General features: G+C 43.2%; 2 protein-coding genes across 7 annotated transcripts in view; both read right to left on the bottom strand.

The window, feature by feature from the left end:
- Positions 1-2,640, bottom strand: part of LOC100380650 (EH domain-binding protein 1-like protein 1) — a 38,800-nt gene extending 36,160 nt beyond the window's left edge. For 2 of the 6 annotated variants that reach the window (XM_045690109.1, XM_045690111.1), the window contains exon 1: positions 2,030-2,640. In XM_045690109.1, coding sequence (XP_045546065.1) covers positions 2,030-2,133 — 104 coding nt within the window. In that variant the 5' untranslated portion in view covers positions 2,134-2,640. The remainder of the gene's footprint in view (positions 1-2,029) is intronic. The other 4 variants (XM_045690110.1, XM_045690112.1, XM_045690114.1 and 1 more) reach the window with 3 other exon arrangements.
- Positions 2,641-12,841: 10,201 nt separating this feature from the next.
- LOC106563691 (leucine repeat adapter protein 25) lies at positions 12,842-15,214 on the bottom strand. The gene is made up of 2 exons (XM_014129499.2): positions 14,031-15,214; positions 12,842-13,678 (listed from the first exon to the last, which is right to left on the bottom strand). The coding sequence occupies exons 1-2, from the start codon at positions 14,280-14,282 to the stop codon at positions 13,394-13,396; spliced, it is 537 nt and encodes a 178-aa protein (XP_013984974.1). The 5' UTR covers positions 14,283-15,214; the 3' UTR covers positions 12,842-13,393.
- Between the last annotated feature and the right edge of the window lie 620 nt (positions 15,215-15,834).

Here is a 15,834-nt window from a genome sequence, read left to right as displayed (position 1 = left end):
CTAATGGGGAACCATAATAAACCCCAGGAAGAGTATCTGTTGCCTAACTAATGGGGAACTATAATAAACCCCAGGAAGAGTAGCTGCTGCCTAACTAATGGGGAACCATAATAAACCCCAGGAAGAGTAGCTGCTGCCTAACTAATGGGGAACCATAATAAACCCCAGGAAGAGTAGCTGCTGCCTAAATAATGGGGAACCATAATAAACCCCAGGAAGAGTAGCTGCTGCCTAACTAATGGGGAACCATAATAAACCCCAGGAAGAGTAGCTGCTGCCTAACTAATGGGGAACCATAATAAATACAAAATACAAATACAAAACTACCTTGTACCCCGGCACATTGACTCGGTACTCCTTGTATAGAGCCCTGTTACTGTTATTGTTTATTGAGTTAATATTTCCTTTCTTTTTTCATATTAACTCTGCATTGCTGGGAAAGGGCTCGTAGATAAGCGTTTCATGATAAAGCGTAGACCTGTTGTATTCGGCACATGCAACAAATAAAATGTGATTTGAATCGATCCATCACCCTGATGGGGCTCAACGCTCCAAGGCTCAACGCTCCAAGGCTCAACGCTCCAAGGCTCAACGCTCCAAGGCTCAACGCACGGACGTTGTATCAGATTTCAAATGGTCTGTGTTTTAGTCCAAGTTTAAATCTTATCTGCTAAGAAAGAATGATATAGTCACACTACTGTACAGTACACAATAGCACATGCTATAGCTCTGTTGGAACATGACAGAATACTCAAGGACAGGCATGGCAGGCCTGTTTACAAATTACATTGTTGTGTAGTCTACTAGGGTGCAACTCAGACACTCATTAAACAATCTTGAAAGATCACATTCAAAGATCTCCCTTATCATGATTTATAGAAAATAAGTACGTAGTAACTTTCGGATTTCGCTAAGAGTGAAGAAAGCATTGTTTAATTGAATCAATTATGAGGCCCTTCTCCTCTTAAGCTCAAAGTAGGCAAATGCTAGCCTAATTGATGACATGTATGATGGCATCAACACAGATAGCCTAAATAACAGTACAAATAAATACCAACAAATCCAATCATAGTGAAACAAATTAAGTTAGAAGTGATATCACTCTTGAAAACATTTGCCCTGCTTCCCAGTATCTGGTCATGACAGGGCATCATCATCATCATCATCATCATGATACAGATTCTCCTGTCAGCTGAGTGAACTGAGTAATGTCTGTTATTTACCAGTCTGACAGTGATGAGGTAGGCTTGTGGTAGGAGTATTGATGCCTATTGTGTGCATTACATCTACAGTAGACCTGTGCCTATGGGATAGTCTTTTCACGCCACTCTGATACTAAGTAATTTTCGTAGCAAGTTAGTAGAGTATTTTTGCAAACCCTATATAGTTTCCTAACCTGCTACGTTAATTCTCCTGAAATGCTGCGTAAGTTCTAACCTGTTACGAAAAAGTCACGTTGGTATCAAAGTGGCGTGAAAATAGTGCTTATCCTGTGCCGATAGCCTACTATAATTACAATACACGCGGAAATGTAGAGGTTCAATTCGATTTCACAGCCACAAAAGTGTCTATAGCGTAAAAAAAACGTTGGTCTTAATTTATGGCAAGGGTTAAACATAAGGCTAGCAATAACATTTTAAATATAACAATTGGAGAAATAGGCAGAGTTTGGCCATCATTATGACTTTGTGGTTGTGGTAGCTAGTGACGGCAGCTCACGCGCTTCTCTTATTCATATGACTGTTTCAGGGGAAACAGCGAACTAACCGCATTCTGCGCTCTTCCTGTAACTCTGTTGTCACTGGTACGGAAATGGAATACGGTCCGTTATGGGTTGGATCAAATAAATGGAAAAGGGTCTTGACAAGGATGCCTAAAGCAGTGTCCATGGTGGTAGGCTGCGCAAACCTAACATTAAAGTAGAAATATTACAAGGAGAAACGCCCTTCATGGGAGCAGATAGATAACGTGAGCCAATGGGATGTTGTGAAAATGAGTTCGTTTAACCTAAATAAATGACATAACCTACCATTTCTTCGTGCATTCCAACACAAGTTCTTGATAAGACGCCACAAACTGGAATTTTGAAGCTTTCTTGCCGACGCGTTGTAATCTTTTCCAAACCGAAGTCATAATTTAGTTGAGGTATTAAAAAGTTTTAGAAAGTATGGTTGCTCAATGACAGTTCGTGGTGTGTAAAACCGTTGTCTTCAAGCTGACCGTGTTCAAAAGGAACAGCCGCAGGTGAAGAAGTTTAATTGAGTTGAGCCACACAAAACTGTCGCCATCAACTAAACGCCTCGAAGAAAAAAAAACATGTAGCACGGAACTACCGTAATTATTAAATACAGTATTTATAAGCGGAACCGAATCCACTGTCGTGCGCATTTCAACACTTCCACATGGTTAGAATAAGGAAAAACAAATATCCTAAATGCAACTGCTAGTCCACAATATGCATTCCCGAGTTAAAAGACAGTGTCGACAATTCATCCAGGTATATAATAGCTGTCCTTCGCCCAGCCAGGGAAATAAAACTCTCCGATAAAGCCACCATAACACATTTTAGGCTACGTTATACTGACAGTGCAATAAACTCTCCAAGTGGTATCATTTGTTGAGTCTGTAGGCAGCAGATAAAGAAGGGGAGCGGTTGCAAAGCATTGATGACGCGGCAGTATGCAAAATTCCCTGTCTTTTATCTTCTTTTTGCCTATCCGTACAACAGTAAACAATAACATTTCAGACTTTGGATTCCGTCCATGGTACGATGCCACTGTCAGTATGATGACCGTTAACGAGTCAGATGACACTTATACAACTTTGCTGAAGTATATTCAAAATGAATACTTTGTCCTGAATTGTTCACTCAAACTATTATTGGCACTGTTCTCTGCAGTATACATTGTATCCATTTGTAAAGCGCTCTTGCCTATTTGACACTTTTATCCTAATATTTGATTTACATTTTAAGAACATCCTTTAATTTCCTTACTTATCTAAACGGTTTGTGATTCAATTTGGGCCAAACGCACATTGGGAAATAAGATGATGCATGATTTTCCATGAAGAGAGATGTCCTGTCCCAACGGGTATTCGAGTAGACATGCATAGGGATTTTCCATAGCTGTGTGGAGTATATTTTTGGAAGGAGAAGAGGGAGGGGTGGGTGGACAGAGGCAGCTGAGGATAGAGAAGTGTGATACAGCCTACACGTGGAACACAGCAGCTCATGTGTACCTCTCCTTTCCTCTGCAATAGTCTTACAACAACATTGACAGAGAGGATGCACGATCGATCACAGGCTATTAAAAAATCAAAGCATGTTATGACTAGGAGTTATATACATTTATTGAGCCTGATTATGTTCAAAACGTCATTACTTAACATATGGAACTACACTAATAATGTTTTTCCAGTATTCAGGGAAGAGATCAGTGAAGTAGACAGCTGGCTAGAGCCAAGAGTTTCCTAACTCAACCCCACCTTGTTCACTGAGACAGAGTGAGTGTTCTGCCAGGCAGCAGCGGATGTGTAAGTCATGAGTCAACATGTTATTTACCTTGACTCAAGCAGCAAACACATCACTATCAGTGTCTGAGAGTCATAAGGCCAGGTAAAGACCTGAAATGAGAAGAGGACTTGTCTAATTTATCTTTGCTCAGACTGTAGGTTAACTATCATAAACTGAGTTGAAGCCACATTAGATTTGTTTTCATGCTCACGCTACAGGTGGTTATATCGGTCAGCTAATACAGGACTAGTAAAGGCCTAGTGCACTACTTCATTTTTTTATTTCATTGATATTTTTCAGGGGTTGCTGCAGCACCCTCAGCACCCTACTTCCCGCAGCTGTGTGTGGCCTATTTATAGAAATACATGGGACTTTCTAAAAGGAATGTAAAAGCTCTCACCCGTTTTAATGTTCTGTTGCTAAATTAATAGTAAAATGAAATGGGAACTGACCTCCAATGGTAATAAGATATCAGAGACTATTATTACTTGAAAGATCACATTGAATATCTCCCTTATCATGGTTTATAGAAAATAAGTGCTTAGTAACTTTAGGATTCTGCTAAGAGTGAATAAAGGATTGTTTTAATTTGATCCATCATCATTTGGCTATTGATTGAGGCCCTTCTCCTCTTAATATCAAAGAAGGCAAATGCTAGCCTAATTGATGACATGTCTGATGACATCAACACAGATAGCCTAATTAACAGTACAAATAAATACCAAAAAATCCAATCATAGTGATAAAAATTAAGTTAGAAGTTATACCTCTCTGGAAAATATTTGCCCTCTTCTGGTTTATGTCAGGGTGTCATCATCATCATCGTGATGATACAGATCCTGCTGTCAGCTGAGTGGTTGGAAGTAATGTCTGTCATTTATCAGTCTGACAGTGATGTAGTAGGAATGTAAAAGCTCTCACCCCTGTTTTAATGTTCTGTTGCTATATGAATAGTAAATCAAATTATTGAAATGGGAACTGACCACCAATGGTAAAAAGATTTCAGAGACCGTTATTACGAAAATACAATCAAAGGTTGCAGTAAAGTGGCCTTGTTCTGTGGCTATTAGGAAAAGGATCATGGTTGTCTGAGGAATGTATGGGGCTTCCTGTTTTCAGTTAGTCATTTCCTGGTGGCTAGTGGATCTGTAAAGTAGCTTGCTCAAGGGTAGAGTTGATCTATTAATGTAATTCCTGTCACCAGTTACTGTGTTAAGCAGTACACTCTTAGAAAAAAGGATTCCAAAAGGGTTCTTCAACTGTCTCCATACGAGAACCCTTTTTGGTCCCAGGTAAAACTATTTTGGGTTCCATGTAGAACCCTCTGTTTAAAGGGTTCTACATTGAACCAAAAGGGTTCTACCTGGAAACAAAAAGGGTTCTTCAAAGGGTTCTGCTATGGGGACAGCCTAATAACTCTTTTAGGTTCTAGATAGCACGTTTTTTCTAAGAGTGCACTTGCCGCTCTGACCTTAGTATTTGGTGCTATTACATTTAATTCTGTCTTAAAAGAAAACATACAGACTCTATGTGTACTAATATACATATTAGACTGTAATTACAGAAGTTATTCCATTCTAGTTATGTTGGCATAATGTCTATGTAATATATATGGAAGTGTGGCAGAGAATGGAAGGAACTATGTGGAGACAACAATAAGCCGGGCCTACTGGTATAAGCCTCTGCTATTATTGCTTGATGCTGATGTGTTGTCATACAACTTTCGTTTATACTAAATATGATGGGAAGCTAGCAAGATAAATGACCTGGGATGTCCTGGTTGTATTCCTCTAACCTTCCTTTACACAAAACATTATGGTGTTTAAAGTTTAAACAAGACTTTTATGTTTTATTCAAATTCTATTTCAACCACTAAATAAGTAGAAACACTAGATGTTCAGGGCTAATTCCATTAGTAAGGAATGCCTTCTGATGGTATTTGAATTTTTACAGCTACTGTGTTCTGGACTCCTCCTACCCTGGGGAGAGAACAGGGATCATTACCTAATAAGTCCACTGTGATCTGGACTCCTCCTACCCTGGGGAGAGAACAGGGATCATTACCTAATAAGTCCACTGTGTTCTGGACTCCTCCTACCCTGGGGAGAGAACAGGGATCATTAACTAATAAGTCCACTGTGTTCTGGACTCCTCATACCCTGGGGAGAGAACAGGGATCATTACCTAATAAGTCCACTGTGTTCTGGACTCCTCCTACCCTGGGGAGAGAACAGGGATCATTACCTAATAAGTCCACTGTGTTCTGGACTCCTCCTGCCCTGGGGAGAGAACAGGGATCATTACCTAATAAGTCCACTGTGTTCTGGACTCCTCCTACCCTGGGGAGAGAACAGGGATCATTACCTAATAAGTCCATGTGTTCTGGACTCCTCCTACCCTGGGGAGAGAACAGGGATCATTACCTAATAAGTCTACTGTGTTCTGGACTCCTCCTGCCCTGGGGGGAGAACAGGGATCATTACCTAATAAGTCCACTGTGTTCTGGACTCCTTCTACCCTGGGGAGAGAACAGGGATCATTACCTAATAAGTCCATGTGTTCTGGACTCCTCCTACCCTGGGGAGAGAACATGGATCATTACCTAATAAGTCCACTGTGTTCTGGACTCCTCCTACCCTGGGAAGAGAACAGGGATCATTACCTAATAAGTCCATGTGTTCTGGACTCCTCCTACCCTGGGGAGAGAACAGGGATCATTACCTAATAAGTCCACTGTGTTCTGGACTCCTCCTACCCTGGGGAGAGAACAGGGATCATGACCTAATAAGTCCACTGTGTTCTGGACTCCTCCTACCCTGGGGAGAGAACAGGGATCATTACCTAATAAGTCCATGTGTTCTGGACTCCTCCTACCCTGGGGAGAGAACAGGGATCATTACCTAATAAGTCCACTGTGTTCTGGACTCCTCCTACCCTGGGGAGAGAACAGGGATCATTACCTAATAAGTCCACTGTGTTCTGGACTCCTCCTACCCTGGGGTGAGAACAGGGATCATTACCTAATAAGTCCATGTGTTCTGGACTCCTCCTACCCTGGGGAGAGAACAGGGATCATTACCTAATAAGTCTACTGTGTTCTGGACTCCTCCTACCCTGGGGAGAGAACAGGGATCATTACCTAATAAGTCTACTGTGTTCTGGACTCCTCCTGCCCTGGGGAGAGAACAGGGATCATTACCTAATAAGTCCACTGTGTTCTGGACTCCTCCTGCCCTGGGGAGAGAACAGGGATCATTACCTAATAAGTCCACTGTGTTCTGGACTCCTCCTACCCTGGGGAGAGAACAGGGATCATTACCTAATAAGTCCATGTGTTCTGGACTCCTCCTACCCTGGGGAGAGAACAGGGATCATTACCTAATAAGTCTACTGTGTTCTGGACTCCTCCTGCCCTGGGGGGAGAACAGGGATCATTACCTAATAAGTCCACTGTGTTCTGGACTCCTCCTACCCTGGGGAGAGAACAGGGATCATTACCTAATAAGTCCATGTGTTCTGGACTCCTCCTACCCTGGGGAGAGAACATGGATCATTACCTAATAAGTCCATGTGTTCTGGACTCCTCCTACCCTGGGTAGAGAACAGGGATCATTACCTAATAAGTCCATGTGTTCTGGACTCCTCCTACCCTGGGGAGAGAACAGGGATCATTACCTAATAAGTCCACTGTGTTCTGGACTCCTCCTACCCTGGGGAGAGAACAGGGATCATTACCTAATAAGTCCATGTGTTCTGGACTCCTCCTACCCTGGGGAGAGAACAGGGATCATTACCTAATAAGTCCATGTGTTCTGGACTCCTCCTACCCTGGGGAGAGAACAGGGATCATTACCTAATAAGTCCACTGTGTTCTGGACTCCTCCTACCCTGGGGTGAGAACAGGGATCATTACCTAATAAGTCCATGTGTTCTGGACTCCTCCTACCCTGGGGAGAGAACAGGGATCATTACCTAATAAGTCTACTGTGTTCTGGACTCCTCCTGCCCTGGGGAGAGAACAGGGATCATTACCTAATAAGTCCACTGTGTTCTGGACTCCACCTACCCTGGGGAGAGAACAGGGATCATTACCTAATAAGTCCACTGTGTTCTGGACTCCTCCTACCCTGGGGAGAGAACAGGGATCATTACCTAATAAGTCCACTGTGTTCTGGACTCCTCCTGCCCTGGGGAGAGAACAGGGATCATTACCTAATAAGTCCACTGTGTTCTGGACTCCTCCTACCCTGGGGAGAGAACAGGGATCATTACCTAATAAGTCCATGTGTTCTGGACTCCTCCTACCCTGGGGAGAGAACAGGGATCATTACCTAATAAGTCCATGTGTTCTGGACTCCTCCTACCCTGGGGAGAGAACAGGGATCATTACCTAATAAGTCCACTGTGTTCTGGACTCCTCCTACCCTGGGGAGAGAACAGGGATCATTACCTAATAAGTCCACTGTGTTCTGGACTCCTCCTACCCTGGGGGAGAGAACAGGGATCATTACCTAATAAGTCCACTGTGTTCTGGACTCATCCTACCCTGGGGAGAGAACAGGGATCATTACCTAATAAGTCCACTGTGTTCTGGACTCCTCCTACCCTGGGGAGAGAACAGGGATCATTACCTAATAAGTCCACTGTGTTCTGGACTCATCCTACCCTGGGGAGAGAACAGGGATCATTACCTAATAAGTCCACTGTGTTCTGGACTCCTCCTACCCTGGGGAGAGAACAGGGATCATTACCTAATAAGTCCATGTGTTCTGGACTCCTCCTACCCTGGGGAGAGAACAGGGATCATTACCTAATAAGTCCACTGTGTTCTGGACTCCTCCTACCCTGGGGAGAGAACAGGGATCATTACCTAATAAGTCCACTGTGTTCTGGACTCCTCCTGCCCTGGGGAGAGAACAGGGATCATTACCTAATAAGTCCACTGTGTTCTGGACTCCTCCTACCCTGGGGAGAGAACAGGGATCATTACCTAATAAGTCCATGTGTTCTGGACTCCTCCTACCCTGGGGAGAGAACATGGATCATTACCTAATAAGTCCACTGTGTTCTGGACTCCTCCTATCCTGGGGAGAGAACAGGGATCATTACCTAATAAGTCCATGTGTTCTGGACTCCTCCTACCCTGGGTAGAGAACAGGGATCATTACCTAATAAGTCCATGTGTTCTGGACACTCCTACCCTGGGGAGAGAACAGGGATCATTACCTAATAAGTCCACTGTGTTCTGGACTCCTCCTACCCTGGGGAGAGAACAGGGATCATTACCTAATAAGTCCATGTGTTCTGGACTCCTCCTACCCTGGGGAGAGAATAGGGATCATTACCTAATAAGTCCATGTGTTCTGGACTCCTCCTACCCTGGGGAGAGAACAGGGATCATTACCTAATAAGTCTACTGTGTTCTGGACTCCTCCTGCCCTGGGGAGAGAACAGGGATCATTACCTAATAAGTCCACTGTGTTCTGGACTCCTCCTAACCTGGGGAGAGAACAGGGATCATTATCTAATAAGTCCATGTGTTCTGGACTCCTCCTACCCTGGGAAGAGAACAGGGATCATTACCTAATAAGTCCACTGTGTTCTGGACTCCTCCTACCCTGGGAAGAGAACAGGGATCATTACCTAATAAGTCCATGTGTTCTGGACTCCTCCTACCCTGGGTAGAGAACAGGGATCATTACCTAATAAGTCCATGTGTTCTGGACTCCTCCTACCCTGGGGAGAGAACATGGATCATTACCTAATAAGTCCACTGTGTTCTGGACTCCTCCTACCCTGGGGAGAGAACAGGGATCATTACCTAATAAGTCCATGTGTTCTGGACTCCTCCTACCCTGGGGAGAGAACAGGGATCATTACCTAATAAGTCCATGTGTTCTGGACTCCTCCTACCCTGGGGAGAGAACTGTGATCATTACCTAATAAGTCCACTGTGTTCTGGACTCCTCCTACCCTGGGGAGAGAACAGGGATCATTACCTAATAAGTCCATGTGTTCTGGACTCCTCCTGCCCTGGGGAGAGAACAGGGATCATTACCTAATAAGTCCATGTGTTCTGGACTCCTCCTACCCTGGGGAGAGAACAGGGATCATTACCTAATAAGTCTACTGTGTTCTGGACTCCTCCTGCCCTGGGGGGAGAACAGGGATCATTACCTAATAAGTCCACTGTGTTCTGGACTCCTCCTACCCTGGGGAGAGAACAGGGATCATTACCTAATAAGTCCATGTGTTCTGGACTCCTCCTACCCTGGGGAGAGAACAGGGATCATTACCTAATAAGTCCATGTGTTCTGGACTCCTCCTACCCTGGGGAGAGAACAGGGATCATTACCTAATAAGTCCATGTGTTCTGGACTCCTCCTACCCTGGGGAGAGAACAGGGATCATTACCTAATAAGTCCACTGTGTTCTGGACTCCTCCTACCCTGGGGAGAGAACAGGGATCATTACCTAATAAGTCCATGTGTTCTGGACTCCTCCTACCCTGGGGAGAGAACAGGGATCATTACCTAATAAGTCCACTGTGTTCTGGACTCCTCCTACCCTGGGGAGAGAACAGGGATCATTACCTAATAAGTCCACTGTGTTCTGGACTCCTCCTGCCCTGGGGAGAGAACAGGGATCATTACCTAATAAGTCCACTGTGTTCTGGACTCCTCCTACCCTGGGGAGAGAACAGGGATCATTACCTAATAAGTCCACTGTGTTCTGGACTCCTCCTACCCTGGGGAGAGAACAGGGATCATTACCTAATAAGTCCACTGTGTTCTGGACTCCTCCTACCCTGGGGAGAGAACAGGGATCATTACCTAATAAGTCCACTGTGTTCTGGACTCATCCTACCCTGGGGAGAGAACAGGGATCATTACCTAATAAGTCCATGTGTTCTGGACTCCTCCTACCCTGGGGAGAGAACAGGGATCATTACCTAATAAGTCCATGTGTTCTGGACTCCTCCTACCCTGGGGAGAGAACAGGGATCATTACCTAATAAGTCCACTGTGTTCTGGACTCCTCCTACCCTGGGGAGAGAACAGGGATCATTACCTAATAAGTCCATGTGTTCTGGACTCCTCCTACCCTGGGGAGAGAACAGGGATCATTACCTAATAAGTCCACTGTGTTCTGGACTCCTCCTACCCTGGGGAGAGAACAGGGATCATTACCTAATAAGTCTACTGTGTTCTGGACTCCTCCTGCCCTGGGGAGAGAACAGGGATCATTACCTAATAAGTCCACTGTGTTCTGGACTCCTCCTACCCTGGGGAGAGAACAGGGATCATTACCTAATAAGTCCATGTGTTCTGGACTCCTCCTACCCTGGGGAGAGAACATGGATCATTACCTAATAAGTCCACTGTGTTCTGGACTCCTCCTATCCTGGGAAGAGAACAGGGATCATTACCTAATAAGTCCATGTGTTCTGGACTCCTCCTACCCTGGGTAGAGAACAGGGATCATTACCTAATAAGTCCATGTGTTCTGGACACTCCTACCCTGGGGAGAGAACAGGGATCATTACCTAATAAGTCCACTGTGTTCTGGACTCCTCCTACCCTGGGGAGAGAACAGGGATCATTACCTAATAAGTCCATGTGTTCTGGACTCCTCCTACCCTGGGGAGAGAACAGGGATCATTACCTAATAAGTCCATGTGTTCTGGACTCCTCCTACCCTGGGGAGAGAACAGGGATCATTACCTAATAAGTCTACTGTGTTCTGGACTCCTCCTGCCCTGGGGAGAGAACAGGGATCATTACCTAATAAGTCCACTGTGTTCTGGACTCCTCCTAACCTGGGGAGAGAACAGGGATCATTATCTAATAAGTCCATGTGTTCTGGACTCCTCCTACCCTGGGGAGAGAACAGGGATCATTACCTAATAAGTCCACTGTGTTCTGGACTCCTCCTACCCTGGGAAGAGAACAGGGATCATTACCTAATAAGTCCATGTGTTCTGGACTCCTCCTACCCTGGGTAGAGAACAGGGATCATTACCTAATAAGTCCACTGTGTTCTGGACTCCTCCTACCCTGGGGAGAGAACATGGATCATTACCTAATAAGTCCACTGTGTTCTGGACTCCTCCTACCCTGGGGAGAGAACAGGGATCATTACCTAATAAGTCCATGTGTTCTGGACTCCTCCTACCCTGGGGAGAGAACAGGGATCATTACCTAATAAGTCCATGTGTTCTGGACTCCTCCTACCCTGGGGAGAGAACTGTGATCATTACCTAATAAGTCCACTGTGTTCTGGACTCCTCCTACCCTGGGGAGAGAACAGGGATCATTACCTAATAAGTCCATGTGTTCTGGACTCCTCCTGCCCTGGGGAGAGAACAGGGATCATTACCTAATAAGTCCATGTGTTCTGGACTCCTCCTACCCTGGGGAGAGAACAGGGATCATTACCTAATAAGTCCATGTGTTCTGGACTCCTCCTACCCTGGGGAGAGAACAGGGATCATTACCTAATAAGTCCATGTGTGGCTGGAATGGTTTGTTTATAATGGCCAGACAGTCAGAGTGGTGCTCTCATGAACCAAAAACATGCACAAGTACAGTCATATAACTTTAAAGGGCTAAACAGTGATATCAATGGCATCCACATAACTTCTCCTGTGAGATACTGTAAGTAATAGTTAGATGCAAAAAGGCATGGCTATCAAAAAGGCACACTTCCACAGTTATCAAAAAGGCACACTTCCACAGTTATCAAAAAGGCACACTTCCACAGTTATCAAAAAGGCACACTTCCACAGTTATCAAAAAGGCACACTTCCACGGTTATCAAAAAGGCACACTTCCATGGTTATCAAAAAGGCACACTTCCACAGTTATCAAAAAGGCACACTTCCACAGTTATCAAAAAGGCACACTGCCATGGTTATCAAAAAGGCTCACATCCATGGTTATCAAAAATGCACACTTCCATGGTTATCAAAAAGGCACACTTCCACAGTTATCAAAAAGGCTTACTTGCATGGTTATCAAAAATCCACACTTCCATGGTTATCAAAAAGGCACACTTCCACAGTTATCAAAATGCATACTCTGCCGTGAGCCAGAAACACAGGAACAAAAGTACAGTTTTTGGAACTGAAGGGCTTTCTGACTTAATCTTGGGAAACAAGATTTTTCAGGTTTTCTACATGTGGAGCAGATGCTATCTGCCACAACAACTGTTGCCATCTAGTGGTTAGAGTATGTCAATAACCCCTTTCCAAACCAATATATTACAGTTGAGCTGGACCCATTAGCAGACCATTGAAGTAGTGTAGATTTGACTTATAAGACATGGTTACTGTCCATAGCATTTTTTATTTTTATGCCAAGATATTAAAAAAGCTCAATACATAAACTTCCCATCACAACAAACAAAAAGGAGAAATACCGACATTGTGTGTATGTGACTACGTGTCTAAGATTACATTCAATATTAAAATTGTAAAGAAAATTATATTTAGAGAAAAATATGTTTTACTCCGATGAAGGAGTTAATTACAAGGCATTTAGAATCATATATATATATATATGTATATATATATATACACACATATAAATCATCAGGTATTTGAAATATGACTTAATTGGCTTTTGTTTTCAAGATATGCACAATTAGTCCAAATCAACAAACAAGGTCTCTTTAACGAAGGATTGTATAGTAACAAGGTTTTGTTGAAAATGTCAGCTCCTTGTGTGATGGAGACGGTTCATCAGTATGGCACCAGTTTAAAAATGTCTTTCTGCCAATAACCTAGCTAGGTGGGTACAAGTATAATAAATAATAAAACAGCTATACAGAACAGGAAACCGATTATATTATGTAAATACAGGAAAAATATTAGTTGGTTTATAAGGAAATGTGGAAAGACTCTTTGATCCATTGGTCCCGGGAGTTTTGAGTTGACTGGAGAGTCAGTGAAGTGCCAGGTAGATTCTGAGGTACAGTATCACCATCGTTCTCCTCCTCTTCATAATCATCCTCTTCCTCAGAGTAACTATTTTCTGTAGTGATGCTGCTCTCTGACAGCAGAGAGTTGGAGATGTCCTGAAAGGCTTCCTTGTACTCCTGGATGGACTCATAGAGATACCACAGCTGACAGTGCAGAGACATGTCCAACTGTCTGAGGTCCACCTAGGACACACAACAGGAAAGGTTAATTGTGTCAATAATCTCATACATTAACTATATAAACGTTGTCAATTTAATACAAATTAACAATAACAAATGTAGGTAAATTGAGCAGAAATAGCAGCTGATAAATTAAACAAATAAAATAACCCTATTATTTCAGGATGTTCTCTAGATGTGTGTTATTTTCTGACAATAATCAAAGACAAAATGCTGTGAGAAATGATCAATTTGCTTTTGTTGTTTATCAAATTTCAGTATGTTTTTACATTTCTTACACTCTTGGAAAACTAGCCATAGGGCTAAAATAAATACTAATAAAATTAAATCAACCGATTACAAAATAATGTCCAACCATTTCCTCGCGCAGCACTGCGAGCCCTGCGTCCAGACTTGCAGGTTTGCTGCGGCCGAGAGAGTCGATCACTGTAGACTTGCTAATGTCGGCCTGAATGCGTGTCAGTTTACTGCAGACTTTTTTGATGTCCCTCCATGAGCCACCACTGGAGTTCAGGATGCCGCTGAGGCCTTTTGGCAAAGGGGGTAGTCCTTCGATTGAACAGACGCTGTCTGGACATTCAGGAGGACTGGACTGGAACTCGTTCATTTTCTACTTCAGTATCAATGTATTGTAATGAAACAGGCAGGGAGCAGGTCTCGAACCCTCGACCTTCTTGCCCGAGGTCCGGCGCGCTATCGACTGTGCCGCAAAAGCATGCTCCAGCGGCAGAATCGATTTCCGCGCTTATAAACCCAGGGTCGTTACAGTATATATATATATATGATTCCCTTGCATATATATATATTTTTTTTACATATATATATATATTTATTTTTTTACTTCCGCGCGTTTTATTATATGCTATCATATAACTGCCAGAAATATTAAATCATAAAAAAACATACTGATTCAATAACGGAAGCCCAGTATCAAGTACAGTATGTGATGATTTCAAAATAGTCGGCTATAGCCTAGTCGTTATTGTCTCAGATCAGCAATCCACCGATGATGAGCGTTTAACAGAACATGTCGCAAATGTAGAGGGAACGTATAGTTTCAATAAAAATACGTTGCTTCACCTTCAGTCCGGTTACTGTATTTCCAACGAGTCCTCAGCAGCACAATAGAGACGCCATGCACACAGCATCCATCGTAGTGTGGATGAAAAACTGCTTTGACAATGAAAACATAACGCAAGCCTATGCAAATGTTACCAAGATGAATTCATGTCTGATGTCCTTGCTTTGTTTCCACTACGCTTTCCTGTCTCAACTGCCAACCTCGCCCTGGATAATACCCCCTCCCCGTCCCACTTCATCGCAGCGAGACCGAGGCGCTGCACCGCTTCCAAAACACACTATATTTGGGGATAGAGGAAACAGTATTCGTACGTCCTTTGGAACGATATTGCCGAAGAACTAAAGTATCATATGTCGAGGCCGGTGTTTTATTTCATTCTAGCAATACCAAATTCTTCACCTTTAACCCATTATCAAATGCTTAACCTCAAGACAAAACCACTGAAAACTCCCACCCAATCTTACCATCCATAAATACTGAATATTCCAATTGTCCACCACAATTAAATCGGAGAGTGAACTATGGATCTGTCTCCATCAGTACGTTCCTACTTTCGTCACACGTGATCTCAGACAGCACTGGCACGATTTCGACGTAACTTGGGTGAATGGTGCATCTTTCCATAGAGATCGGGCATTTACAAAATTACACTGACTGGCACAAGGCGGGAAATACAGTAACTAAATGTGTTAGTCACACGTGATACCTCAATTCGTGGGGCACTTGTATGTATTTGTTGCCTTGAATTGTATTTATACTACAACTCCTAAATCAAAAATGATCCACTATTACAGTTTTTACAACACACACTGAAATTCGTTCAGTACTACATTACAGCAAACATCATTATGCATCCATCCAGTCTCTTATCAAAAACATCCTTAGTTACTCCAACACTATTTGTTAAAAAGTAGGAAAGTCCCAATACTGAATATTACAAATATAATCTTCTAGTATAAATAGATTGCTACAAAACCATACAATTACATGACCACTCTGTCACTATATTGTAGTATGCCACATAAAACAAAGGCCACTTGTTTAAAAAGGAAGTAATAAGCACAGAGAAAGTATGAAT

The sequence above is a fragment of the Salmo salar genome, chromosome ssa11 (assembly GCF_905237065.1).
Source record: "Salmo salar chromosome ssa11, Ssal_v3.1, whole genome shotgun sequence".
Classification (NCBI taxonomy): domain Eukaryota; kingdom Metazoa; phylum Chordata; class Actinopteri; order Salmoniformes; family Salmonidae; genus Salmo; species Salmo salar.
Note: the sequence above shows the minus strand (reverse complement) of the source record. Positions and strands in the feature narration are given on the sequence as shown.